This window comes from Equus quagga, chromosome 17 (genome assembly GCF_021613505.1).
Source record: "Equus quagga isolate Etosha38 chromosome 17, UCLA_HA_Equagga_1.0, whole genome shotgun sequence".
Classification (NCBI taxonomy): Eukaryota; Metazoa; Chordata; class Mammalia; order Perissodactyla; family Equidae; genus Equus; species Equus quagga.
The window spans coordinates 4,324,657-4,351,746 of NC_060283.1; the positions used below are offsets into that span (position 1 = coordinate 4,324,657).

Consider the following 27,090-nt stretch of genomic DNA (forward strand, 5'->3'; position numbering starts at 1 on the left):
GGGCCAGGATGAGAGTGGATGAGAGTGGATGGACCAGGACCAGAGTGGACGGGCCAAGACAAGGGTGGACAAGAGTGGACAGGCCAGGAAGAGAGTGGATGGGCCAGGACCAGAGTGGAAGAGAGTGGACAAGGGTGGAGAAGAGTGGATGAGCCAGGATGAGAGTGGACGAGAGTGGACAGGCCAGGAGAAGGGTGGACGAGCGTGGACGGGCTGGGACGAGAGTGGATGAGCCAGGACCAGAGTAGAAGAGAGTGGACAAGGGTGGAGGAGAGTGGATGAGCCAGGACGAGAGGGACAGGCCAGGAGAAGGGTGGACGAGAGTGGACCAGAGTGGACCGGCCTGGACAAGCGTGGACCAGAGTGGACGGACCGGGACGAGAGTGGACCAGAGTGGACGGGCCGGGACCAGAATGGACGGGCCGGGACGAAGCTGGAGGCCCGCGGGGACGCGACCGGGCAGACAGGCGGGCCCGCGCGAACGTGCAGGGGGCACTCTGGGAGAGGAAAGAAGGGGCTCCCAGGGTCCAAACCGGAGCGGGCTGCCGGGAGCGGACGCGATGTCCATCCCCGAGGCGGCTGCTGGGGCCGAACCCTCGGAGGCCCGCCCGGGGCCGAGCGCGACGGGGCTGGGGCCCGGCCGCCGCCGTACCTGCGCTCCTCCACCTCCGCGTCCCTCTCAAGCTCCAGCAGGTCCAGCTGCCTGGCCACGAAGCTCTCCACGGCCGCCGCTGCCATGGCCGCCGCCTGGCCCGGCCCGGAGCCGCCGAGGTCCCGCCGCTGCGCGGGCGCTGTTCGCCGCCGGGCGCGGTGCGTCGACGCACCAGGTTCGCGCCGCTTCCGCTTCCGGCCGAGGCTGCGGGAAGATGGCGACGGCCGTGGCGGCCTGGGCCCTGCCGGTCACCTTCGGGCGTGTGGTGTCCGCGTGCAGCCGCAGCATCCGCAGACCGCCGGGGCCCGGAGCAGGTGAGAGCCACGGGTGTGTCTGTGTCCGGCCTGTTGCCTTCGGGGCTGATCGCCCTTGTTGATGCGCTGAATACAGCACGGGCTTTGGAGTCGGGGGCACCTGGGTTCAAATCCTGGTTCCTTTAGGTTAGTAGCTTAAATACGGACGATAGCTCTTCAACTTTTGAATATGCTCTGTGTTATCGGGGAAGCAAACTGAGGCTCAGAGAGGTTGACTAACTTGCCAGAGTCACCCAGCAGGGAAGTGCGACAGGAGTGATTCAAACAACTCGGTCCGGCTCCAAAACCTGTGCCTTACCATTGCCCCCAGGCTTCGAGCCACTTTCTAAGCCTCATTGTCGTCATCTGGAAAATGGTGGTGAATGTCCTCGCCTAAACTTAACCCATTCGGCAAAAACCAACAACTGTCTTTTAGGCCCTGAGTTGTTATGAGGCCCGAAAAGGGTTATGTTAATCAAAAACATAACCTTTATGCCAAAAATGTAACCATCTGCCTAAAAACAGTCCGAGTGTGTGTTTGTGTGCATGAGTGCTTATATATGGTTTTAAATTGGGTTAGATGTGTATTTGATGATGTTAAAGAATTTTCCCTGTTTTGGGTAATATGATAGTGTCGTCGTTATGTTGGGTGTTTTTGAACAAATACTTACCTGTCATAGAAGTATACTGGCATCTTTACTGATGAAACAGTATATGATTTGCTTTAAAATAACGGCAGAGTTGAGCCAGAGGCAGTGGAAATCGAACAAGACTGGTCGCGGGTTGGTAACTGTTGAATCCAGAGACAGAACTTTGAGGGCTCAGGACTCACTATTCTCTTCTCTTCGCTTTTGTATGATTGACATTTTCCATAATAAAACTTGAGTTTAAGTAGCAGGGAAGTTTTTACAAAAGCAGTAGGACTCACTCTGTTCTGCTGACGTGAAACCGCCTCTCGAAGGCGGTGTTCCATCCCAGACTCCAGCTGTGTAAGAGAGAAACACAGAGGAGGTGTCTCGAGTACAGAGAAGGTGACCAAAATGGTGAGCAGATGGGGCCTTGAGGAGTGAGTGAAGGAATTGGGATGAGAAGAGGCAGTCACAGCCCTGAGACTCTGAACGACGGTCCGTGGAGAGGAGGGAGCATGTCTGTGCCCTGTGGGGTCCAGGGCTGGGCAGAGACCGTGGGCGAGAGGTGCAGGGAAGCAGGGCGGATGCAGAAACTGATGGAGCTTCTAGCGGTGGGACGGCTTCCAGGAAAGTGCAGAGTTCCCAGTCGTGGAGTGTCCAGGGGGCTTCATTCAAGGACGGAGCAGAGTAGATTTCATTCATTATTCGCCATTTATTGAGTATCTGGTAGGTGTCAAACACTGGTCCAGGGGTGGGGATGCATCAGGAATAAACATAAAACAATAGTCCCCAGCGTCCTGATGGGAGAAGGAGTCTGCGGAGAGACAGCAATTTTTAAAAATAAGCACATGACATAGCGTGTTGAGCTAATGGGTCTTATGGAGAAAACTAAGGCGTGAGTCGGGAGGGAGGGGTTCGGTTTTAAATAGGATAGTGGGGAAGGTGTCCCGGCTGAGATGGTGTTTGAATAGAGACCCAGAGGAAATGAGGGAACTAGCCTTGCGGATCCCAGAGGGGCATGGGAGGTTCTGGGGGAGGAGCCGGCAGGGCACAGGCCAGTAGGCAGGCACGTGTGCCTGGCGTGTTCCAGGAATAGCGAAGAAGCCAGAGTGAACGGGGGAAGCGCTTGAGAAATGGGCTCCAAGTGACAGAGGGTCACACCGCCCGCCACCCTGTTGGCCACTGGAGGGGCTTCGAATTTTTCCCTGAATGAAAGGGGAAGCTCTTGGAGACTTCAGCAAGATAGCGACATGATGCAAGTCTAAACACCGTCACTCTAGCCGCTGTGCAGAGAAGGGAGCCGAGAGGGGGAGGGAGGTGTTCATCATCATGCAGGCAAGAGGTGGTGGTGGCTCGGATGATTCAAGTGGTTGGAGCCTGGATCTCTTGAATTGAGCCAAGAGGGCTTGCTGATAGGTGGCTCAGATGTGGGAGGGAGAAGGGTCAAAAATGACCGAGCCTTTTGGCCAGAGCAGCTGGAGGATGCCGTCGCCCTTACGTGAGGTGGCGGGAGTCTGGGAGAATCGGGCGTGAGGGGGCGGTCAGGAGCCTTGTTCGGTTCTGAAATGCTGTTAGACGTGCACGTGGCCATGGCAGTGGACAGGCGGCTGTCCAGGCCCGGGCTACAGGGTAAACCCGGGAGTCAGCGGCACAGTGATCCTTAAATCCAGTCGACTAAAGCCATCACCAGAGGAATGGCCACAGATGAAGCAGAGGGGAGGTCCAGGGTCCGAACCCCGGGCACCGCACCATGGTGGGGAGCTGAGAAACCAGCCAGGGAGAAGAACAGGGAGCGGCTGCTGATGGGTGAGGTTTGAAGGGTGAATTTGTGGTATGCAAATTATAGCTCAGTTTAAAAAAAAAAACAATAGTTACAGAGAAATGTGTCCTCTGCTTTCTGCCCTAAGCACGGTGCGTTTTGTGCCTGAGCCCTGCCCGCCTCTGTAGACTGCGAGGGCCTCTGTCTCTCGGTGCGTTAGTTGTCTACTGCTGTGTAACAGATTGCCCCACAGCTTAGCCGCTTCATGTGACTAACTTTTATCCCACACCATTCCTGATGGTTGGGAGTGCAGGAGGGGCTCAGCGGGCCTTCTGCCTCCTGTCTTTCCATCTCTCGTCGGATTGGAGTCACGCTGTCAGCTGGGGCCGCACTTCCCTCAAGGCTCCAAGAGGCTGGAGAGTCTGCTGCCCGGCTCGCCGCCCCGGCTGTGGGCAGGCAGCCACAGCTCCTCCCCACGCAGTCGTCTCCATGGTTGCTCACAGCCTCTACAGCCAGAGATGAAAGAGTGCACAGCCAGGGGGAGCCACAGTCTCTCCTAGTCTCGCCTCGGGAGCGGTTCCATCGCTCTGTCACACGGCGCTGGTCACAGAAGCCAGCTCCACGTGGGGCGACAGCACAGGGGCAAGGGTGCCCCGAGGTGGGCTCACGGGGTCATCTTGATGGTTTCTGCACACGGGCACAGCAGGACCTGAGCCTGCTGGGCGCTTGGTGGTCAAGGAGTGGGTTCTCGGGGGTGATTCGGTTTGAGGCTCTCAGGAGGAGGGTGATGAGTGCATCTGCAAGCTCATAGTAACAACAAGTAGCTATAAACTATGCTCTTTTCTTTTTGTTCACTTACTTTCCTGTAGACAAGTTGTGATGCGGTTTAAACTGTCGCCAGTGACAGCAGCTGGCGTTCAGCATCGTGACGGGCGGTGTGCGTTTCGTGTTGGTAACCACCCGTGTCTCTCTTCCTCCCTCAGCTTCCCTGTGGTCCGCTCCTCGGAGGTTCCGTTCGCAGATCGCTTCATCTCCACAAGGGTAATATCAAAATGTGGGTCTTGGTGACTCTCCTCCCTTCATTTGTAGGACTGTCTTTCTAAAGTCAAACTTGATACGTTGGGGTTTTCAGGAATGTTTAAATTTTCCCTTAACTTTTTTGACAGTATTTTTCTCAGACCCTAAATGTGGGAGAACTCCCAGAGTCCACACAGGAAGGGGTTCCTGGGCCTGCCGTAGCTGTGTGTTATTAAGGAAAAGCTTTCACCTCCCACTGAGAGATTTCTAACTGGGTGGCTGAATCGCAGGCAGTCTATGTCAGAATCTCTAGGAGGAACTTACGTAATTTGGAAAAGCATCTTCAGTGTTAAAATTCTATGCTTAGGAAAACACTTTTTATATTAACATACATTACAGAAAATAAATGACAAAGTCACACTCGCTGGTAGGAATAAACGGGAGCCACACAGGGAAGCCCCTCGGGGTCTATCCCAGCCCCTTGCAGCCTGGGGACCCGGAGCTAGTGGTCCACTCTGAGCTTTGTGTCTCTTCTGCAAAATGCAAGTGGTGTTAGTACCTACCTCACTCGGTTTCTGTGAGAATAGTCATTTTCTACGTTGTAGAAGGTAAGTTTCTGCATTTGAAGCGCTCAGAGCAGTGCCTGTCATGGAGCCAGCACTCAGAAAATGCTGGGGCTGCTGCCATCACTGTGCCAGAGACTCAGCCGGGGGAGACCCCCGGGGTCTTGTTTGTGTCTGAAAAGAAGTTAAAAAGCCGAAGCAGGATGTGGGGAGAGACCCTGACTGGGCATTTGAGTGAATCTGGCTTTTTCCCTGTCGCCTCGATGAAGGCCACTGCCTTCCCGCCAGGCCCCAGGTTTCCAGCCTTCATTCCTCTCACAGTCTTCAGTGGGGCCCTCCCAAACAGGCCAAGAGGCGGAGGTCCCGCGGGCAGACGGCTCCGAGGGGAGACACCAGCCCTACCACTCCTCCGTCCTTCGGGGCCATCTCGGCCGCAGAGTGTGGCGTTCATGCTCCCGGGTGTTCTGAGCTTAGCACGGTGGGGGAGCTCAGTTCACTATTTTGGCCAATTAATGCCTAAGGGCCAGTGAGCTCCAGCGGGGAGAGCGTTCACCCGTTGCACGGGTTTGCGTGGAGCACCTTTGGGCGCCGCTGGCAGAGACGCCGGGGCCTGTGCTGGAAGCCAGCTGTTTTTCCCTGTGGAGCAACTTCCTTTTCCTCATGCAGCCCTGGAGCAGAGAGACTAGAACTTCACTTTCTGGTGGCAAACAGCACCAAGAGCTTAAAACCCTTCTGAATGATTTGATTTAGCTCTGCCAGCCTCTCCCCTCTCTGTGGACTTGAGGAATTCGAGGCAAAAATAGGTGTGGAAGTTAGGGAGACCCCCTCCTCCTTTCACTTCGAAGCTCCCCTCCTTGTTGTCCCCCTCCCCTCCCCGCACGCCCCACTCGATTGCCCCAGGCGGAGGGCAGACAGGTGGCCCCAGCACAGGACGGACTCGTGGTAACAGTGCTCCCGAGCACTGCCTGCATCTCCACTCTGCCGCGTCCCGCCGGGCCCATCATCCCCTCTGATCCCCACAGCCTTGCAGGCAGGCACTTTTATTGCCATTTCTCAGTTAAAGACAGCGGGCCGCGGAGAAACCACATGCTTGCCGAGGTCACGTTCGTCTTCGGTGGCAGAGCTGGGCTTCAGACCCAGCCTGCCCGCCTCCCGTCTGGGCTGGTGGAAGAGGCGGCAGCTGCCCGGTGGGACTCAGAGGTGGGCTGAGCGGCTGAGGGAGAGCGAGGGAGGTGGTCGCATCCAAGCAGCTGCAGGCAGGGATTGGAGGTCCATGAGGGCCCTTGGATGCCGGGTGAGGCATGGGGCCGAGCTTGGGGGGCAAGAATGGTTTCTTGTCCCCGCATTGTGTCTTGTAGGGAACTAGGGAGAAGGGGGCAGCGTTTCAGCCTGGACCTCTGAGAGAACATGTGTCCTGAGGGCACCAAGAGGGCGCAGCCTTCCTCGGTGGGCCACCCTCCCAGGATGGAGTTATTCCAGGGAGGGGCCCTTCTGGAACAGAGTGCTTAGGTTTCCTGTTCGATCATTGAATGATGAGCCATTCGTCCTTGAAGTGCATGGCCCTTCTAGAAGGATATGTGGGAGCCTGTCCTCAGGATGACGCCAAAGGGTGGGTCTGTGCTAAGGAGGCACGCCACGCCGCACATGCTCGCCCCCTCCCACATCCAGGGCTCCCGGGGCTGTGGGGGCGCGGCTCGCTCTGGCTGCAGGGGCCGCCCCAGCCAGTGACATGAGCATCCGAGACGTGAACTAGGGACGTCATAGGTCCTTGTCCACCTGGTGTTTTGCGCACAGCTGCTTAGAGATTTTGAACTGCTGTTTCACATGTGTGTAACATGCATCTATAAAATATTTTTTACAGATATGTTCCTAAAACATCACTGAGTTCACCACCTTGGCCAGAAACTGTCCTGCCAGAGCCAGCTGAGGAGACCAGACACCATGCAGGTAAAAGAGGCGGGAGCTCAAGGCCACTCTGGGAAACGGCCCAGCGGGAACCTGAGGTCCATTTTCTGCTACGCAACAGCAGAATGCAAAGCCTCATTCGTTGAGCGGATACTCCTGGAGCACCAGCCGTGTTCGGGCGGGTCGCGTGAGGGATGGAGGGGGCCGTCGGTCCGTCTGTCTTCACTGTTGGGAGAAATGTGGGTTGAGGGAACGACTTCCCTCCAGTCAGAAGAATGATACGCACAATAATCAGTGGGGCCGGTGCTGTCCAGGTGTTGGAGAAGCCATCCGGGTGTCAGGAAGCGTGTCACCTGCACCACAGGTGGTGAGGACGGACAGTGTGGCCGGCCACCACAGCCACCCTCGCATGAGGGAGAGCAGGATCCTCGGTTTTCGAAAAAAATGCTGGGGATCTGAATTCCCGTGCGGGCCCTCCCAGCATTAGAGCAGTTTCAGACGCCGTGCGAGATCACCAGACCAGGCTGCAGGCTGGGGCTGCCCACTTGCAGGCGCGCTCTGGTCCTGACTCCAGGGCAGGAACTGGATCGTGTTCATGCCTGGGCGCCCAGCCCCAGACGAGGCCGGTGGGTCAGTGACCAGTAGATGCTGTTGTGACAGTGACAGAGCAGGTGGAAGGGCTTGTGACCTGTCAGGCAGTGACCGCAGACACGGGAAGCAAGGAGCCAGAATCCAGCACCCCAGGGTGTAATTCAGGTTTCCTTGTTGGCAAAAGGGGCTCTGCTCTCCCTTCCTGGGGTTTGCACACCCCCAGACCCCTGGCTCTTTCTCAGCACTGTCTGGGAATCCAGCACCGTGACAGTTTTCCACCCCAGCATCAGAGAGAACGAGCCAGGCATGCTGAGGGCCGGGCCAGAGACTCTCAGGGCAGGGAGCATTCTCTGACCTCCAGGGACCCTCCATCTGTAAAGCCCCATGTGTGCACATGCGGAGGGGCCGGTGCTCCTGGTGCCAGGGCGTGCAGTGGGGAGAGCGAGGGCGCAGCCACCAGCAGTGAGCTCACCCCACAGGAGGGGTGGCTGCGACGCCTGCCCTGTGCCACTCCACGGGAGCTCATGTCACCTGCTGCGACCTCAGAAGCAGGCCGTGGTTAATATAGTGGAGTCCCTGCAGCCTCTGCAGTGGTGAGTAACCGGCTGCCCTCTCCCCACAGAGGTCGTGGGGAAGGTCAACGAGCTGATCGCCACGGGCCAGTATGGCCGGCTCTTTGCCGTGGTGCACTTCGCCAGCCACCAGTGGAAGGTGACCTCTGAGGACCTGATTCTGATTGAAAATGAGTTAGACGTTGCGTGCGGAGAGAGGATTCGGCTGGAGAAGGTGAGACTGTGGGCTCCCTTGTGCATTCGGGGACTTGGTCACCACGTGTGCAGTCCCTGCTCCCCGGGGTTCGTCACCAGGGAGGTTTCCTCAAGTCGGGGGGAGGCTGACAGTGGTCAGAGCCAAGGGAGGGGGAGCGAGAGGCCGGCCTCCTCCCCCAGGAGTGCGGCGCAGGCCCGGCGGGTGATGTGGGCAGAGCCCTCCCTCGAGGGTTCCTCCTCCCGGGAGACGGTCAGTGTATCTGCCGATTGTCTCACATCTCCCGAACGTAGTCCTGTAGAAAAGTATTTGATCTCAGATACACTAAAAGTCCCAGCCAAGGATGGAAAGAGTTTTCAAACCCATATTTTTTTCTTTTTTAAAGATTGGCACCTGAGCTAACAACTGTTGCCAATCTTTTTTTTTTTCCTTTCTGCTTTTTCTCCCCAAATCCCCCTAGTGCATAGTTGTATATTTTAGTCGTGGGTCCTTCTAGTTGTGGCATGTGGGACGCCGCCTCAGCACGACCTGACAAGCGGTGCCATGTGCAGGCCCAGGATCCAAACCGGCGAAACCCTGGGCCGCTGCAGCAGAGCGTGCAAACTTAACCACTCAGCCACGGGGCTGGCCCCATCAAGCCCATATTTGTGGGGAAAAAAAAATGCTCAGTTCTGGCTAGAACACCACTGTGACGTTAGATTTGATGGCCACCTCGGCTTTAGACGGTAAGGACTGGTTCGGAGGCATTTCCCTGGGCACCGATGTATCTTCCTGGCCCTTCTCAACCGATGGCCTGTCTGTTGAGCTCAGCATTTCCACCTGTCGGTTATGATTCTGTTTGCTGCGTTTAGGGGATCTATTTGTTTTTGTTTATTCTACATATAGAACTATATATAAAACATTAAGCTCTCTGGGGCCGGCCCGGTGGTGCAGCAGTTAAGTGCGTACATTCCGCTTCAGTGGCCCAGGGTTCGCCGGTTCGGATCCCGGGTGCGGACATGGCACCACTTGGCAAGCCATGCTGTGGTAGGCGTCCCACATATAAAGTAGAGGAGGATGGGCACGGATGTTAGCTCAGGGCCAGTCTTCCTCAGCAAGAAGAGGAGGCTTGGCAGCAGATGTTAGCTCAGGGCTAACCTTCCTCAAAAAAAACATATATATATAAGCTCTCTGTATGTACTTAACTGTTAATGTAGGATGTACTCAACTGTTAATATAATGTAATATATGTGATTTTCCTTGTTAAGTGAAACTCCTCCTTCCTTTGTGATGACAGAGTTTTTGCATATTTACACCAAGGAGAGCATTAAACTCTCTTTCTTGGATGGTCTTCTCACAGCCTGCGGCCTGAGCACAGCCGCTTAGCTCAGAGCTGGACTAGTTAAACAATAGGACGTGTGCAGCCAGCAAAGCTCGCTTCTCCGTGACGTCAGTGACTGTCATGAGCTCGTGAGCAAGAGCACATTTAATGTCTGAAATAAGTAGGAGACTTCAGGAGTGTAGCTGCAAAGATTTCTAAAAAGACATCATTTTGAAACATTTCACATTAAAAAAAACGTTATAGAAAGCCCCACTTAATACCAACTGTTTTTCATAACTTAGGAAATCCGGTGGAGAGAGCACGCCGCTCTGACAAGTGTTTTATTGTCTGCCGTCCACTGGTGTGATCATGAAATAGGCTTTGTCTTTAATCATTTAAGTTTAGTCTGATTGGATTTTTTTCTTAGGAGTAAAATTTAAGGGTCTTCCAACATCTGATAGAAACCCCGTTGCACTTGGAAGGTGAAGATGTCTCCTTGTGAGGCCACACTTCACGTCCCAATTTCCCTGACTCCAAGAACGTTTGCCTGACTGTACGGAATTTTGCAGTCATTAGAAGTTATTGAAAGAATACCTGGAACCTAATCTTTGCACTATTAGCAGTGCTGTGAACGGCTTCAAAAGGCAACAGAGTATGATCTGTGCATTTTTTCCCTGTATATGTTATACTTCAATAAAAAGTTTAAAAAAGGACAGCCCCAGTGGCCTAGTGGTTAAGTTTGGTGCGCTCCACTTCGGCGACCAAGGTTCAGTTCCTGAGTGCAGACCTACACCACTCGTCTGTCAGTAGCCATGCAGTGGTGGCAGCTCATGAACAAAAAGAGGAAGTGGACAGTGGATGTTAGCTTAGGGCAAATCTTCCTTAGCAAAAGAAAAGTGTAAAAAGAGAAAAGAAGCCACCATTTCTGTAGGATTTTAACACACTTATCTGGATGTGTGGTCACCACAACGAGTAATCAGTTTATACCTGCCTTGCCGCCAACAGGCTGGGACATATCCATAAGATGGCCCCAGGGCTGTCGCACACCCCCACATTGTCAGCTTGCGTCCCCACTTCTTTATAGTTAAGGGAAGAATTAGATAGCAGATCAAGTCCGTATCTCAATTACAGGTACCGATATCTTTCTCATTTCCCAGTGCATTCTTGTCACTACCTCTTCTGGCGACTTTTCAATTACGTGTTGGTAATGCACCTGTTTCATTTTCCAGGTCCTGCTGGTTGGGGCTGACAACTTCACGTTACTTGGCAAGCCCCTCCTTGGGTAAGTTGCTCTCAGATGCTGGGCTCTGGAGGGCGCAGGCAGCGAGGCAGGCAGAGAGCCTCACACCAAATCGTTGGTCTGTTAGTAGTTCATTACAGTGTGGCCTTTAAGATTTGTTAACAGACTACACCGTTCTTTATTATGCTGCCTTGTCACTTTCAAAATGTCTACAGGGAGGGCGTGTTACTTTTATAATCAGCAGAAAAGAAGGTAAACCTTCATTTTAGAAATTCTTACATAAAGTCTCAGTAAAGCTGAAAAATAATCAAGAAGGTATATCATTGTTTCTTTTCCTCCTTTTTAGAAAGGATCTTGTTCGAGTAGAAGCCACAGTCATTGAAAAGACAGAATCGTGGCCAAAAATCAATATGAAATTTAAGAAGAGGAAAAACTACAGGAAGAAAAAAAGTAAGTGACAGAAAGCGTTAACTGGCCCGGAGTGTTCGAGTCTTGCTGTGGGTGTGACCCATGCGTCCTGCTGCTGGGCTGGCTCGGGCCGGGCGCCTCTCTGCCTGGCACCACTGGGGGCACGGTGGCCACAAAGACCATTGAGAGAGCTCTGCCCCGGTCTGCAGGGTGTGACGGGGGCAGGAAGAGGTCCTTCTGAACCAACCCAGGGGTTGTGGAGGGAAAGGGCCCTGGGAGCCCTCAGACACTGCCACCGGACATGACCTGGCCAGTCATTGCGGCGAGGTGAACATTTGCCCTCCCTGCAGCCAGGCACAGCACGGGCCACAAGACGCGTATGGAGACGTCAGTGGCACCCTCGTTCATGCTGGAAAACACCAGAAGCCCCGTCCGTGTCCACCACAGGGACTGGACAGATATGTGGAGGGGTGCTCTCAGAGGAGTAGTATCTGGGGGCGGGGAAGGACTCTTCCTTCACAACCGGAAGGAGCCTTAGGTCCCGGCAGGGCGACGCCTGCAGGTGAGCAGACTCAGCCTTGCACTTCCGGGCCCACGTGGTCCTCGTACATTATATATGCTCATCTGTGTGCACAGAACATTTCCCACGGCAGCACAGCAGTGCACAGGCTATGGTGGTGGTGGTTGTCTGGAGGGGGCAGGAGAGGGGCTCCGGTGGACGCAGAGGCTCTGTCGCATCCTTTCAGGTGCATGTGGCGGCTTGCCCCAGCTTGTCATGCTGTTGGCCTTCTGATGGCTCGTGTTGGTCCACGCGTTCTTTCCTGTTACAAGGGTTACATTAAAATCCACCACGTGGGCTGTGAAATAGAAGCGGGAGGGCACAGCATCCTTTGAAGGTGATTAGAGGTGGCGGCAGGAAGGGGGTGAGGTCAGGAGGGGCTGGTCTCTTTTAAGTGGCCGGAGGTGGAGGAGGGGCACTCCTGAAGCCTGGAAGAAGCGAGACGTGGGCGAGGAGGAGAAAGAGAAAGGCAGTCTGGAGAGGTCCAGGGAGACCCAAGGGCGCATGGCCGCTGGGCGCGAGGGGTGTGTTGGTTGTCCGAGGCGTCTGGATGCTCTGAGCCCCCAGGAGGCGCGTGGGCTCTGGGGCACAGGTGGGGAGAGGCCTCGGACGGGCAGGCCCCCATCCTGGCTCCGGTGAGATGAAGGGGCACCCAGTGCGGCTGGGTTTAAAAGGTGGGTAACAAGGCCAGGAGCCAGTGGGAAGGAGAGGAAGACCAGCGTGCTGTGTGGACACAGATGTGGACAGAGGGGCTGTGGGCGGCACGGAGCGGAGCCACAGCAGCAGCCAGTCTGAGGGGTGGTCTCGCCCGTGGGTGTCCTCCCAGGAGGGCGCACAGGCAGTGGCCTTGTTGACAAGCGCGTGAGGGGGCGGAGCGGCTGGGTGTGAGCTCCCAGCCGGTTAGCGGGAAGTGAGAGGAAGCTCCCCTGAGTGGCGTTTTGCATCCCGAGGAAGGAGTGTTGGGCTGACAGCCCCTGGGTGGGTGGGGATCAAGGTGAGCGGTCTCGGAGGGAGGGAGATGTGAGTTCCTCCGCCCTCCCTCTCGGATGGGTGCTGGGCTCCGCGCCCCCGGGACGAGGGCAGTGGGGCACGTGGGCGGTGGGGAGGAAGCCCTGGGCAGGTCTCGGTCCAGCCGGCACTGCCCACTTCTGCCGTCCTGTGCTGGAGGGAGCCCGGCCGAGGCCTGGCCTGCGCGCTCCGGTTCTCCTGGAGCCGTCACGTTCCCTTCCTTGATTCCGATCCCCGGCCGCCAGCGCTGCCTGCGTGCTCCACAAGCAGGACAGGGCTGTCCTCGCAGGAGCCTACCCCAGAAGTCACAGTCCCCACGAGGCGGCCCGCAGGCTGGAGAGTCTGCGGCACTCACATCCTCGGGTACAGCAGTGACCGCTGGCCTGAGCTGCCGCTCACGGGGAGGGATTGCCACATCCCTGAGGCAGGGGTGCGGTCTTACCCAGATGCAGGTCAGCAGGAGCCTCGAGGGCAGCGAGACGGGCCGGCCACCCCGCTGCAGTCCAGGGGGCTTGTGGTGTGCATGCCGGGGCGGGGGGAAAGGCTGGGGCCGCCGCAGGGGCTCTCCTGGCCACCAGGCTTCTGGGGGTCACAGCCTCTGCAGCTCCGGACGGGCTCACAGAGCCAGTGGGGGACACAGTGCAGCCCATGAAGTCCTCGGGGCACGCGGCCAGCAGGGCCCATGCGAGCTGTGGGCTGTCACCTGGTGCCACCTGGGGGGGGCTGGTATGCGGCAGAGCCCTCGTGGAAGGAGCGGGCGGCAGGGCTCCCGTAGCTCACTAACAGCATCCGAGTTTGTGGTCCAGCTGTGACCATGTTCTCGCTCTGTTCCAGTTATTGTGAGCCCGCAGACTGTCCTCCGGATAAACACCATTGAGATTGCGCCCAGCTTGTGTTGATCGTCCTGCTGATGGTCACAGAAATGTAGAAATAAACTCCTGTTTTCTGAGGAGACTGCGTGTCTGTGTTCACATGGGAAAAGCTCTGCGTCCTGTTCTCGATGGTTCTCCCTTGAGCGCCGGGTCTGTGAGCTGCTTCTCAGTAAGCGGCAGCCTCCCTGAGGCAGAGCAGCCCGGAAGTCGGGAGGAATTACAGGCGGCCCTCCTGGGGCTGGAGCCGGGATGCTTGTGTAAGAGACTAGCGGGTGTTCTTGGCCGCCCTCCACCCGCACCGCAGGCAGCAGGCCGAAGGGTGGGGATGCAGCTGGGCCCCGGGCCCACGCCAAGAGACACAGGCTGGACTCCCCCTCTGGGCCAGATGGACGAAACACCAGCCAGCTCCATCTCGGAGTAATCCCGCATACCTGTTTCTGGCGATGTTCTTTTTTTAAAAGCTGGTATTCAAACCGGGCAGGCAGCTAATGCAGGTACAAAAGGAAAGGTCCCCAACCCGGAGTGGCCAAGGAACGCAGGGAAGGACTCAGGGGAGCGGGCATGGGGCAGGTGGGGCTCTCAGGTTCCCCAGGGCCCTGGTTCAGAGTCCTTCACAGAGGCGGGGACTTCCTCCATGTGACTTCCTTCAAGGGACATCGCAATAAAACCTTTTAACAAACCGGAGTAAATACTTTCTTCTGCATGATTCCTTTGGGAATCTTCCCTGTTGTGCAGAAACAAGAAAGGAAGGCAGGGCTGCGCCAGGAGGCCTCGCCCATCCCCCCAGCGGTCATCCCCATTTCAGGTACCCTGGCCCCCTGGGGGGATGCTGGCCAGCCCATGGGGCGCACTCTCCACCTGCAGTGCCCTCCGTGTACAGCAGGGGGCAGCCGTTGTGCTGGACGAGGGGGTCTGGAGTCAGGCCCTTGCAGCTCCCGCGGTGGTTGCTGGTTCCTGTGTTGGCTGCAGGCTGCGGTGATGCTGGGGTTGGTGGGGTGGTGGGACCCAACCTCGGAATGTGGCGTGCTGTCCCTCAGTGCTGCCACCTCGGGAATTTTTGGTGGCTTTCTACATGCGGAGGCTCCCGCCAGCTGCTCTATCTGAGACTGACACCTCCAGGGGCCTGGTACCTGGTGTTCTCTTGGGGGTCTCTCCCTGCCAGCCTGGTGCCGTCTTGTGTGGTCATTGTTCCACATGCAGGCTGTGAAACATGCAAGACAGGACTGACCTCGCACGTTCTTTGACGTGCGCACGTCCATGTGCTGAAATCTAGGGCAGGTCCTGAGGTCGTCCGCTGTGTCAGGCACTGCCGCCTAGTGCTCGTGTGGGTTCTGGAGCCGGACAGCCAGGTGGGAGCCCCAGACCCACCCCCAACAAGCCATGTGTGGTCTCGGGGAAATTACCCAGTCCCTGGGCCTCAACCTCCTCATACGTCAAATGGGAGTGATGCCAGGATCCACCCTGCTGGACCAACATGAGGACTCAGGACACCAGTAATTGCTCAGTCAACATTCGCCATTTGTAGGAACAGGCAGAGCCACCAAGCGGGGCGCTGGTGACGTGCCTACAGAGCATTCCTATTGGTATTGAACTGGCGAAAGTTTACTCCCTTTAAAAACTGGACTAGGGGCCAGCCCAGTGGCGCAGCGGTTAAGTTTGCACGTTCTGCTTCAGCAGCCCAGAGTTCACTGGTTCGGATCCCGGGTGCAGACATGGCACCACTTGGCAAGCCATGCTGTGGTAGGTGCCCCACATATAAAGCGGAAGAAGATGGGCATGGATGTTAGCTCAGGGCCAGTCCTCCTCAGCAAAAAGGGGAGGATTGGCAGCAGATGTTAGCTCAGGGCTAATCTTCCTCAAAAAAAAAAAAAAAAACGGACTAGGCTTGGTTCACAATAGCCAAAGGCAGAAAGTACTGAGTGTCCATCAAGAGGTGGACGAATAAATAAATGTACCCTGACCACATGATGGCACGTCATTCAGCGAGAAGGAATGAAGCATGGCCACATGTCGTGTTCACCGCGAGACAGGTGCACCTTGAACACACTCTGGTAAGTAACAGGAGCCAGACACAAAAGGACAAATACCGTCTGATTCCACTGCTACGAAATACCTACAATTGGCAAATTCATAGACACAAGCATGAAAGCTTACCGGAGGCTGGGAGCCCGGGAACACGAAGTTCTTGCTTAATGGGTACGGGGTTGCTGTTTGAGGTCATGAGAAAGTCTGGAAGTAGATGGTGGGGATGGTTGCACAACATTGTAAATGTCCTCAATGCCGCTGAATTGTCACTTAAAAATGGTTGAGGTGGTAAATTGTTATGTGTATATTTTACCATGATAAAAAAAATAGAAAAAAAACTGGACTACGTTAACGATGTCACTTGACTTTAAAAAAAGGCAGAAAACAGATCCAGGTAACTCTCTGTAGAGGGTGCTTGTTCCCTGGCAGGTTCTTCCTGACGCAGCTGTTCTGGGCGAGAGGTCACAGCCACGCTGCGGGTCAGCTCGGGGTGGGGAGGAGGCTCTGGCCCACACCACCCCCCGCTGTCTCTCATGCCGGCTGCCGGCTGGGTGCGCCCGGGCCAGGATTCTCTGTTCCCTTTTCTGCAGGAACGCTTGGCTGCTCAGTGAGCAGCGTGGCCTTCACCCAGGGGCCTCCAGGCTCCTTCTTGCCTGGCCTCCCATTGACCCAGCCACCACCTGGTCCGCGCCCACCTTGGCCCACCCTGCTCCCGAGGCTCTGTGGCTATCCTCCCCGAGCATTTCCCCTCCATCTTCCCCCCGGCTTGCTCCCCTGGACTGCAGAGCTTGGCTCACCCTCTCTGGGCCAGGCTGGGCCCGAGGCTGCTGCCACCCCAAAACCTCCCAGCCAAGCCTGCGTGTACCAGAGATGGCAGTAGGGGGAAGGCATATAAGGAGGGTGTGAAAGGGGACAGCGCAGGACACAGGACAGCCAGGGGTTAGGCACGGGGACTTTGACTCTGACCGTCACCTCCGTCACTAACCAGCGTGCCTGACAGCTCTTGACGCATGTCCTAGCTCAGATGGGGCTGCCCAGCCCTCGCATCTCAGGAGGTCCCTCCCTCAGGACCCTGCCCGCTCCCTGACTTCTTCCTTGTGTCAGCACATGCGTGTTTATTGGTCCGGGTTTCCCCCACCTGGAGGAGGAGGGGCGTACATCTGTTGGCTCGCTAAGGCACACCCAGCGTCCGTGGCCACAACTGGCCCGCGGCAGTCCTGCAGTTAGCACACTGGATGGGTGCGGGTCTCCCTCAGAACCCCGAACCCCTCACTGCGGGTGAACAGGGTTGCTGCCGTGTGGAGGGCTGGAGTGGCTCCTTCCATGAAGTGCAGACACTGGTGGGGGGGTCCCAGGCCACATTCGGGGGTTGGGGGCCATCGGTGGAGGCTGCCCAGTGGTATCTGGTGAGGCTGATGGCCCAGCGCTTTGTGGAAGAGCTGAGTCCCTCGTGTCTGCTGGAACCACATAAGACTGCTCTGGAAGCACTAAACGTGGAAATTGTTGTCCTCTGGGCAGGCGGGGCTCTGCCTTGTCTAAAGAGATCACAGAAGGGGCTGTCCTCGTTCCCGAAGGCGGAGCTCAGCGGTCAGAACAGCAGCTGTGCGAGGCATTTCCTCCCAGTGTCCCACACCCTGGGGCCACTTCCGCCAAGGCAGGCGCCACCGCACAGTGGCTCTGGGACATAGAGCAGCACACCTAGAGAGCCAGGAGACCTTTCACCCACTTCGTGCACAAACAAGGCAGCAGAGACGGAGGAGATGCAGAAACCCAGCTCACCTAACGCCCCAGGAGAGGCCGTCTGGCTTTCTTCTTTCTTCCTTCCTGTCCATGGCTACCAGGACACACAGACATTCCCCTCGGGAACCCGCGCCAACCATTCCAGGCCTTGACGTGCATAACAGAACTGCAAGGTGAGGGTCTTAGCCTACAGCCACGCTCCCAATGAAAGTTCAGGGCTGGCAGAGCCTTTATGAGATTGTCTCTGAGAATGATCTCTGAGGACAAAGATCACTCCATCGAGGAACCATTTGAAAGTAAAATTACACTGCATGGGGCTGCCCTGGAGCCTCTGGTCTCCTGGCCCAGGGGCCGGAAGCCCAGGGCTGGGAAGGCCCAGGTGTGCTGTTGGGGCCAGGATGTTGCCATGGTAACATTGGTGGAGCCGGTACCATGTGCAGGCCGCCCAGCCAGGTGTGTGACAAAGGCCAACCCATCTCACACCCCACAGCCCTGTGACCCAGATACGGTGATTTTACCCACATTTTACACATGAAGAGACGAAATCACAGAGAGGCACAGCAAGTCCCAACCGTGGCGGCACTTCAGAATCATCTGGTGTGTTCGTCAGGGCAGACCGCACGATGCTACGTAACAGATAAACCCCAGACTCTCAGGGGCTTAACCCAGGAAGGTTTCCTCTAGCTCATGGAAAACCTGGTGCGGAGTGGGGGACCCTGTCCAACTTGTAGTTACAACCCCAGAACAGGTGGGATGCTGGGGGGAGCCGCTCGGCTGCAGCCTCCCCTCTTAACCAAAGGTCTTAACCAGAGGGCTCCTCGGGGCTGCGGGTTTGGATAAATAAGGAACTGAGGGGACTTCTGAATCACTCGAAGCAGAGTCTGTCAGCCTGGCAAAGCTGAACCCCATCCCCACCGCTCACGCCCCCTGTGCCCGGAGCAAGTTGGTGCTGTCAAGTGGGGCCACCAGTGGTCCCCAGCTTGCCTTGCACTGGTGGGTATGTAGGAGTAAATGTCATCGTCCTTGTCATGTCGGTGGCTAATTGTTAATACGTGTAGCTCTATGGCACGCTGACAGTTTCTTGCCTTCCAGAAAAGTCTCTTCTCCCAGGATGATTCAATGCATACAAACAGAAACTCGTCGTTTGCCTGCCCCTTTAAAGGAAGACTCGATCTAATGGTCAAACCCATACCTTGAAATTGAAACTGATTTCACCCAATGAGGAATGTTTTCCTGAAGAAAACCTTCCAGATCGCTGAAGGAACCCAAAAGGACATATCGTCCCCAAGGGCCAGGCTGAGGCTGCGTTTGGAAGCCAGGTGGATCTCTGACGGTCTCTCCTTCTGAGACCCCGGGCCCCGCCTCCATCTGCTGGAGCTCGGCTTCACGAAAGGAATCGCCAAGGCTCGGGGCCTTCTCTCTCCCGGGAAGGTTTGAATTGGACTAAAAATCCTAGGATGCAAAGTGGGGCTGTTTCAGGAGGCAGGGTTTGAGGCCTGGGTTGGGAGCCCTCCGTGACCCCCAAAAATTACCTCCTGCCACTGCACCTTCCGTTCCCCATAAAGCCCCCTGTTCTTCCTGCCCTCTCCCCAGTTATCGCGTTTCGTCCTGCTGTGTGAGTGACACTAAGCACTAATGAGCGTTCCCCACGCTCGCTATGCCAGGGCTGTGGGGGGTTCTCTTGGGGATCCCTTCACCACCTGGAGACAGGTGACCTGGTTTGGAGTCCCGGCTCTGACGGGCAAACCGTTTGCCCTCTCTGAGCCCCAGCTTCCTCCTTGGTAGAGTGGGGCGACAGCAGCTTCCTGGGGGCACTCACCATCTGCCATTAGCCTGTGCATCCGGAAGAGCGGAGTGCCCCTTCCCTGGGCTCTCAGGATGCTTTGCCAGTCCCTCGATTACATGCCAGGTGGTCGTCTGGGCAAACGTCTTTCTCCTGGCCCCCAGGGAGCTGCCTTTCTCTGTTTTAAAACGTAGGACTTGTTATTATTCAAGTGTGGTGAGGCCAACAGATCAGGAGACGATACCACTGAAAAGATGGTTTGTAACAGTTCCCAGAGGAGGGGCACACCGTGCCCCGGGGGCCACCCGGGGAAGCACCAGGCTGGGTCAGGAGGCAGAGGGAGACAGAAAATGTGGGAAGGAGTCTTTACTGTGGCTTCCTCAGGAAGGAACGGAGAGGTGGGGTAAGCAGTCTGAGCATTGGCCAGTCTGAGTAATTTCAGGGGGCTCAGGGGCATCGCGCATCCCAGTCGTGCGGTACCTGCCCTGGGACGATGAGGGCAGTGGGGAGTGGCCCCGAGTGTGAGGGCTGGAAAGAGGTGGTGTTGGGGTGTGGGCTCTGGATTGGCTGGTTTGCACTGGAAAGGCACATTCTCGGGTAGGTTGTTGACCATCTCTAGGAATTGGCACACCCAGGGAGGGGCCGTCCACGAGGTCAGCCAGGCCCCAGAAACACAGACAATAAAGGACGTGATTAATACACCTCGGGCAGTCAGGTGTGATGGGGAGGAACAATGGGTTTAGGGTCCGGATCCCAGATTCCTGCCCCAGCCTGACAGGTGTTGGTTGTGTAACAAAACAGAAGCTTCGCCAGCTTCTATGCCATCATGCACAGTGCAAACAACTCCCTCAGCGACTTGTGCAAATCCACGGCCGCCCCGTGCCTCACGCCGCTCCGAAAACCGGAGAGCCCTGTCCGCGCGTGCGGAATCTTCCCAAGGGCAGCCCCCTCGTGCGTGCACACACACACGTGCACATGCACACTTGGCATCCTGTTAGGCTCTTCTGTCACACAAGTCCGGCCTTGTGCCGAGAGGCCTGTGCTGGGAACGCCGCCATCGACTGGGCAACTGGCCAACACAGAAATCAACAAGGTGGTTGTGGGGAGCGCTGGGAGCTCAGCAAGAGAAGCAGGGAGCAGTGGCAGAGAACAACGAGGAGGGGACCCCCAGATGGAGGGCCAGGCGGAGCCTCGATGCGGAAATGACACTGACAGTGATGCCACTCAGAGGAAATAAAAGCCACAGAGTTCCCGAAGCTCCAGAGGCAAGAAAGAGCTGGAAGGTCCCGGGAACTGTCCGTCTGGCCACCACTGGGGAGGAGAGGAAGAGATACAGGAGATGGCCAAAGAGAAGGCTGTTACTGAACACTGGACTTTGGAATCAAACCTCTCTTTGGTAAGAGGCAATATGGGATTTGATGCAGATGTATTTTGACTGGTTTGTTTCGGGAAGCATCTGAATAAAGTTCTGAGCCCTGTGGATAACAAAATGCAACCCGGGGCCAGCTTCCTGGAACAGAGCCCAGCAAGGGTGTCCAGTGAGGGTTCCAGAGGCTTCCGCTCCTAGTGGAGCCAGGGCCTGGGCACGCAGTGGACACTCGGTAACTATCTGTCGGAAAGTCCACGTCCTAGGTGCGCGTGAGCTGAGATCCAAGAGCATCTGGCCTCTCGGTTGGCATATTGCAAAGAAGAGGCTGTGAGCAGGCGTGCCCACCTCTATTCTGAGTCCTGAACTCTCCTCATAGTCACCCAGGTGAAAAGCCACAAAGATTGACACGGTTCTCCCAGCATAGCTGGGCTCTGCTTCTGCTCCCCGCGCTGGCAACAGAGCCCAGGCACCTGTCGTCACCCACAAGCTGCATCCCAGGGCCCTGGCTACCCAAGGGGAATCTCAATCCTAATCTCAAGGGGCCTGGGGAGCAGGGGGACCCCTCACAGCCCGCCCCTGAGAGTGCTCGTGCACGTATCACCAGGGCTGATGTGGAGATGGGAGGGGGCCCCGCTAGACAGCTTGGCTAAAAGAACCATGGGTGGTCATCAGGGGTTGAATTCAATACCCCCCAATTCACCTATTGCAGTCCTAACCACCAGCACCTCTGACTATGACGTTGTTCAGAGACAGGGTCCCTGCAGATGGTTAGTTAAGGTGAGGTCACGCTGGACGAGGGTGGCCTCTAATCCACCGTGACCGATGTCCTTATGAAAAGGGGGAATCGGACACAGGCACAGGGAAAACGCATTGAAAGGTCGGAGTTTTGCAGCCACAAGCCGAGAAGCTGCCAGGAGCCAGGAGAGAGGCCTGGACGAGCCGTCCAGAGCATCATAGGGGTGCCAACCCCTTGACCTTGGACTTCCAGCCTCCAGGACTTTGAGACAAGAAACTTCTGCTGTTGAAGGCCCTCGGTCTGTGGAGCCTTGTTACAGCAGCCCCAGGAAGCTGAGGCAGTGGTGAAGATGTGGAACAAACCCCAAAGGCATGCTACCGAATCAGCCCACCTCTGACCGCCACCAGCAGGGGCTCCCCGTGGCTGCGGGCGTGTGGCTCTGCCCGGGTCTAACCTGCGGACCTGATCCAGGTGGGCTTTGTTTTCCTTCAAAGGGCAAGCCAGGCTTCTAGAGAAGAAGTTCCTCCTTGCCCCGGTGGCCTGAACCCCTCCAGGGACTGCCCAGCACCAGCTGGCTGGAGTCGTGGAGGAGCAAACCCAAGTGGCCTGCCGCCAGCTGTCACCCTTCACCTTGACGGGGCATGACCATGACTTGGGCGCTGGTTACAAGACCGAGCTTCCCAGAAGTAACCTCTGGCAGCACAGGAACCTCAGTTCTCTCTTGTCACACACGCTGGGGGCGGCTAAGAGCAGACGAGGCCTCCAGTCCCAACCACCTCTCCTGTCTTCTGACTCCAGCCCCTCTGGACCCTTCGCGCCGCACAGAGCCGCGGACACCAGGAGCCTCCCCTCTGGAACCCGGGGCCCGTGGGTTTGAATCCACTGTAAACACGTTCCTGGGTGATGAGCAGTCAAGACAGGTGGGGGAACTTCCCACCCTCTCCTCAAGCTGGCTTCAGTTCCCAGATATCCCCCGTCTGCCGGTGGCCATGCAAACAACCACAGGAACGCTTCCGTGTGTCCGGCCTGTTCTCAGAGCCGGTGTCGCAGCCCAGCCTCAGTGCTTCCCCAGGACGAAGTGGCTAGGACCCTACTCAGGAATTCAGTTTCACGTATTTGCAAATATTTTTCATGACTACAGCTTGTCTGAGACATCAGCTCACAAGGGCACTCTTTACCAACATTCATTCGTTCATGCATTCACTTATTCATTCTTCGGTTTATTTACAGACCCTACATTATTTTTGTAATTCATTCACCCTACATCCTTCATACGATTCTAAGCACTTTACCTATTATCGTTGTGCCGTTTTGCAGATGAAGAAACTGAGGCAGAGGCAGGTTAAGCAACTTGGTCCAAGGTCACACAGCTTAAAGGGGCAGAGCCGAGATGCAAACCCCGGCCGACGGGCTGCAGGGCCTGGGTGAGTGCGTGCTGTAGTCCGTGAGGACATACTGTGCTGGCTGTGCTCCCCCAACCAGGTCAGGAAACTGGTTGTCACCTTGTCCCGTATGGGGCACTGGGTCAGACTTTGTGCAACACCCAGAAGCTATGACCACATTGTCCTTGTTTGCAAGGAGCTCAGCCTCCCTCCCAGGGGACACACAGAAAGACTCAGAGAGATTCCGAGTGCGTCTGCAGCCCTGGCCGCATCTGGAGTGGAGGGCACGGAGGCAGGGGACTGGCCCGGAGGCTTTTGGAGGGATCCAGGCATCAGCTGACCACTGCAGTGGTGGAGGACGCAGATCCAGGAGGAACAACCCAAGCGAGGCTGGGGAGGGAAAATGGCAGAACTCGTGACCAGTTGGCTCAAGGAAGCGCAGGAGGAGGCGGAGGGGCGGGTGGCGGCACGCAGTCCTGGTCAGGTTGCAAGGGGACCCAGCTCAGGGGAGAGATGATGACTTCAGAAAGAACTCTTCATCTCCTTCCCCACCCCCTGCCGTGGGCCTCGTGTCCCTACATCTGAAGATTCCCATTTCACTGGAAAAAATGCAGAAAAGTATGTTTGTCAGCACGTGGGACATCTCTGGCAGGCTACACAAGAAACTGGCAGGAGTGTCTCTCTCCAGAGTCGGGAGCTGGGGGGCCCAGAGGCCAGGAGGCGTGCTTTTTCCCATATGCCCTTTGTACCTTTGGAATCTTTGCCAAGGGCAAAGTATTCCTTGTGCAAGAAAATAAATTCAACCTTAAAATTCTAAGTCACAGGAACTTTGTGGGATAGGCGCGTGAAAATTCTACGCGTGAGTGAAGAATTGGGAGTAGACAAGAGAGAGCCAAGGAGCTCGTGGATGGGGCAGGAGGCCCTGGTGCCACCGGGCAGGGCCGTCCCTGAAGGCAGAGGAAGAAATGAGGGGATTAATCCAAGGAGATGACCACACAGATGAGAAGAGTTTGCACGTGTGTGCTCAAAATGGGAATACTCCCCACCTACACTGTCACCCACAGGAGCCTCATGCAGTGAGTTATAGCACAGCTACAACTGGAATATTACGCAACTGGTAAAAAGAACTAGGTAACTGTAGGTAATGTTGGTGCCCTGGAACGCACCTTCCAGGACATGGCCCGCCGTGTCCTACTAAAGGCCCCAGTGGCCTGTTGGGTTTCTGCTCAGCCCCACAGGCAGGGCAGGCTGGCTGTGCTGGGCAGGCGACAGTCCCAACAGCTTTCACACCTGAGGATAAATATGGGAACATCCCATCCCTCTAGGGGCCAGCAGCAAGGCATGTGCTACGGGTCTCCCTCTGGGCCTGGGCCTCAGTTGCCCCAAATTGGTGACCTGCTCATTAGTGTTCTCGGTCTTGCTTTCTTTTCCTTCCCTGTCTCACTTCCTCCATCCCCCACCCGTATGTCGTGGGGCCATCTGGGATCACTCCCAAAGCAACTTTCACCCAAATCCTTGTCTCAGGGCCCACTTCTGGGGGAACCCGATTGAGAACCATTTGTATCAACATGGACAGATGCCCTGCTAGGGTACTAGTGAGATACCATATAACAGAGTAGCATGTAGGGGGTTCGCACATGGGTATGAATGCATACACACACGCGTGTATACACACACATATGTACTGCTGGGGCTCAGCACAGGCCGCCCCAAAATATCCCATAATGCCATATTGATTATTTTAAAGTTACTTGAGAAGCAGCCAAGACAAAAATTGCATTTCCCCTCCTCTCTCTGTTCGCCCTGAGAGCAGGAAATAAATCTCCCGGTGAAGGGTCCCCTCCCCACAGCAGGAGCTAGAGAGACGTCCTCCCCACCAGAGCTGGGGAATTCAGGGCTGAGAAGCCTGCATAAACAAACTTGTTACTTTTACTAATTTAATACCTCAAGCCTAAACTCTGCCTAAATTCCTCACTAATTACATTTCCCAAAGCTGAGTTTCTTTGTCCTGTCAATTCCTCACAAATCTATCGTTTCTTTGTGTAAAAAGATATAAAAGCAGCCTGCTTAGCCCATCTCGGACAGCATTATTTTTATGATCTCCAATACGGACGTATTAAATTGGTTTTTCTCCTGTTAATCTGGTCTTGTGTCAATTTTGTTATTAGTTCAGCCGTAACTCAGAGAAGGTAGAAGGGGGATTTCACCCCCCGACGATGCACGTGTCATACACACACACGCACCAAATATGTCCACACCCAGGGTTAGCAGTACTGAGTGCTATGTGATGGTATTTGAAATTTCTTTTTTATAGTAAAATTAATTCATTTTATTTTTATGTAATAAGTATGAACATTTTAAGAAGTGGAAGGCTAACTTTTTTCTTTTAAAAGGTGAGGAATCTTGGGGCCGGCCCATGGCTGAGTGGTTGAGTTCGAGTGCTCTGCTTCAGCGGCCCAGGGTTTCGCGGGTTCGGATGCCGGGTGCAGACATGGCACCGCTCATCAAGCCATGCTGAGGCAGTGTCCCACATGCCACAACTAGAAGGACCCACAACTAAAGATATACAATTATGTACCGGGGGGGCTTTGGGGAGAAAAAGGAAAAATAAAATCTTTAAAGAAAAAAAAAAAAGGTGAGGAGTCAAAATGAAAAGTAAGGGGGCTGGCCCCATGGCTTAGTGGTCAAATTCAGCAGGCTCCACTTTGGTGGCCCAGGTTCACAGGTTCGGATCCTGGGTGCAGACCTATCCCACTGCTCATCTGTGTAAAATAGATGGAGACTGGCACAATCTAACCTTCCTTAAGCAAAAAAAGAGGAAGATTGGCAACAGATCTTGGCTGAGGGCCAATCTTCCTCAGCAAAAAAAAAAAAAGAAAGAAAGAAAGGAAGAAAAATAAGGCCTGATGGCTCTGAGAACAACAAAAAGGTGGAGCATAATTGCCCAAATGCATAAAGAAACAAACAAAAAGCCTGCGAATAGGCAAACACTCCCGTGTGTCTTCTCTGCTCTGCTCTGTACGAGGACCACACTCTGTACTTCACTTCTGGCCACTCAGTGTGAGGTTGTCCCCCCACCAAGCAATTCTCAGAGTCTCTGGACACCAGCTGGGTGCCCTACAATTGAACTCGATTCTGACACTGTCTGCACGCAGATAACGTCAGATCCCACAAGTTAACAGCTCGGTCCCACAAGACCGCCCTCCACTGCAGGCGCCAATGGCAAGTCCCATCGTCACCTGTGCTTCTGACCGACCGGCTATGAACGGGGGGTTCCCACGACGCCCTCCTCAGGGCCGAGTATTTGCTACAGCAGCTCACACAACTCGGGAGACGGTTTACTTCCTAGGTCACCTATTTCTTACAAAGGATGTTACAGGATACAAAGGGACAACCAGATGGAGAAGTATCCGGGGCGAGGGCTGAAGGGTCCTGAGCACAGGACCTTCTGTCTCCGTGGAGCTTGGGGTGCGCCAGCCTCCCGGCATGTGGATGCATTCTTGTTCACCGAACCGAAAGCTCTCCAAACTTTGTACTTTAGGGAATTTTTTTTTTTTTAAGATTGGCACCTGAGCTAACAACTGTTGCCAATCTTCTTTTTTTTTTTTTCTGCTTTTTCTCCCCAAATCCCCCCAGCACATAGTTGTATATTTTAGTTGTGGGTTCTTCTAGTTGTGGCATGTGGGACGCCACCTCAATGTGGCCTGATGAGCGGTGCCATGTCCGTGCCCAGGATCCGAACCAGTGAAACCCTGGGCTGCTACAGCGGAGCCGGCGAACTTAACCACTCGGCCACAGGGCCGGCCCCCTATTCTAGGGATTTTTAAGGAGGCTTCATTACATAGGCATGCTTTGTTTTTTTTTTGTTTTTGTTTTTTTTTAAAGATTTTATTTTTTCCTTTTTCTCCCCAAAGCCCCCCGGTACATAGTTGTATATTCTTCGTTGTGGGTCCTTCTAGTTGTGGCATGTGGGACGCTGCCTCAGCGTGGCTTGATGAGCAGTGCCATGTCCGCACCCAGGATTCGAACCAACGAAACACTGGGCCGCCTGCAGCGGAGCGCGCGAACTTAACCACTCGGCCACGGGGCCAGCCCCAGGCATGCTTTGTTTTTATAGGGAAAGTGTTTTTCTAGCTTTATTGAGATATAATGACATATGACACTGTGTAAGTGTGAAGTGTACAACGTGTTGATCTGACCCATCTATACACTGGGAAATGATTACCCGCAGAGAGCCAGCTAACGCCTCCAGCTCATCACAGAAGCCCTGCACAGCCCGGTTGATTGAATCATTGGCCGTCGGTGATTAACTCGGCCCCTCTCCCCTCCTTGGAGGTTGGGGGTGGGACCGAAAGTTGCAACCCTCTAATCACGTGGTTGGTTCCCTTGACCTCCAGCCCCATCCCAAGGCTGTGTGGGGGCTTTCCAAAAGCCACCTCCTTACAGAAGCTCAGGGGTGGCTGGAAGGAGCCAGTGAGACAGATGCAGCCTCTC

General features: G+C 55.5%; 2 protein-coding genes and 1 long non-coding RNA gene across 5 annotated transcripts in view; 1 reads left to right on the top strand and 2 right to left on the bottom strand.

The window, feature by feature from the left end:
- IGHMBP2 (immunoglobulin mu DNA binding protein 2) overlaps positions 1–817 on the bottom strand; it is a 28,071-nt gene extending 27,254 nt beyond the window's left edge. Inside the window, exon 1 of the mRNA XM_046643661.1 lies at positions 653–817. Within this exon, the coding sequence (XP_046499617.1) occupies positions 653–738 (86 nt within the window). The 5' untranslated portion in view covers positions 739–817. The remainder of the gene's footprint in view (positions 1–652) is intronic.
- Positions 818–822: 5 nt separating this feature from the next.
- Positions 823–13,641, top strand: MRPL21 (mitochondrial ribosomal protein L21). The gene is made up of 7 exons (XM_046643662.1): positions 823–966; positions 4,317–4,374; positions 6,775–6,860; positions 8,032–8,195; positions 10,704–10,756; positions 11,061–11,164; positions 13,524–13,641. The coding sequence occupies exons 1-7, from the start codon at positions 867–869 to the stop codon at positions 13,586–13,588; spliced, it is 630 nt and encodes a 209-aa protein (XP_046499618.1). The 5' UTR covers positions 823–866; the 3' UTR covers positions 13,589–13,641.
- A 1,713-nt stretch (positions 13,642–15,354) lies between these two features.
- Positions 15,355–24,719, bottom strand: LOC124228794 (uncharacterized). 3 transcript variants are annotated; one of them, XR_006885795.1, is made up of 3 exons: positions 22,507–24,719; positions 19,146–19,287; positions 15,355–17,952 (listed from the first exon to the last, which is right to left on the bottom strand). It is a non-coding gene; the product is annotated as an uncharacterized LOC124228794 (long non-coding RNA). The 3 variants fall into 3 exon arrangements; XR_006885796.1 differs by having other exon boundaries at positions 15,355–18,778; XR_006885797.1 differs by having other exon boundaries at positions 18,519–19,287.
- Positions 24,720–27,090: the final 2,371 nt, after the last annotated feature.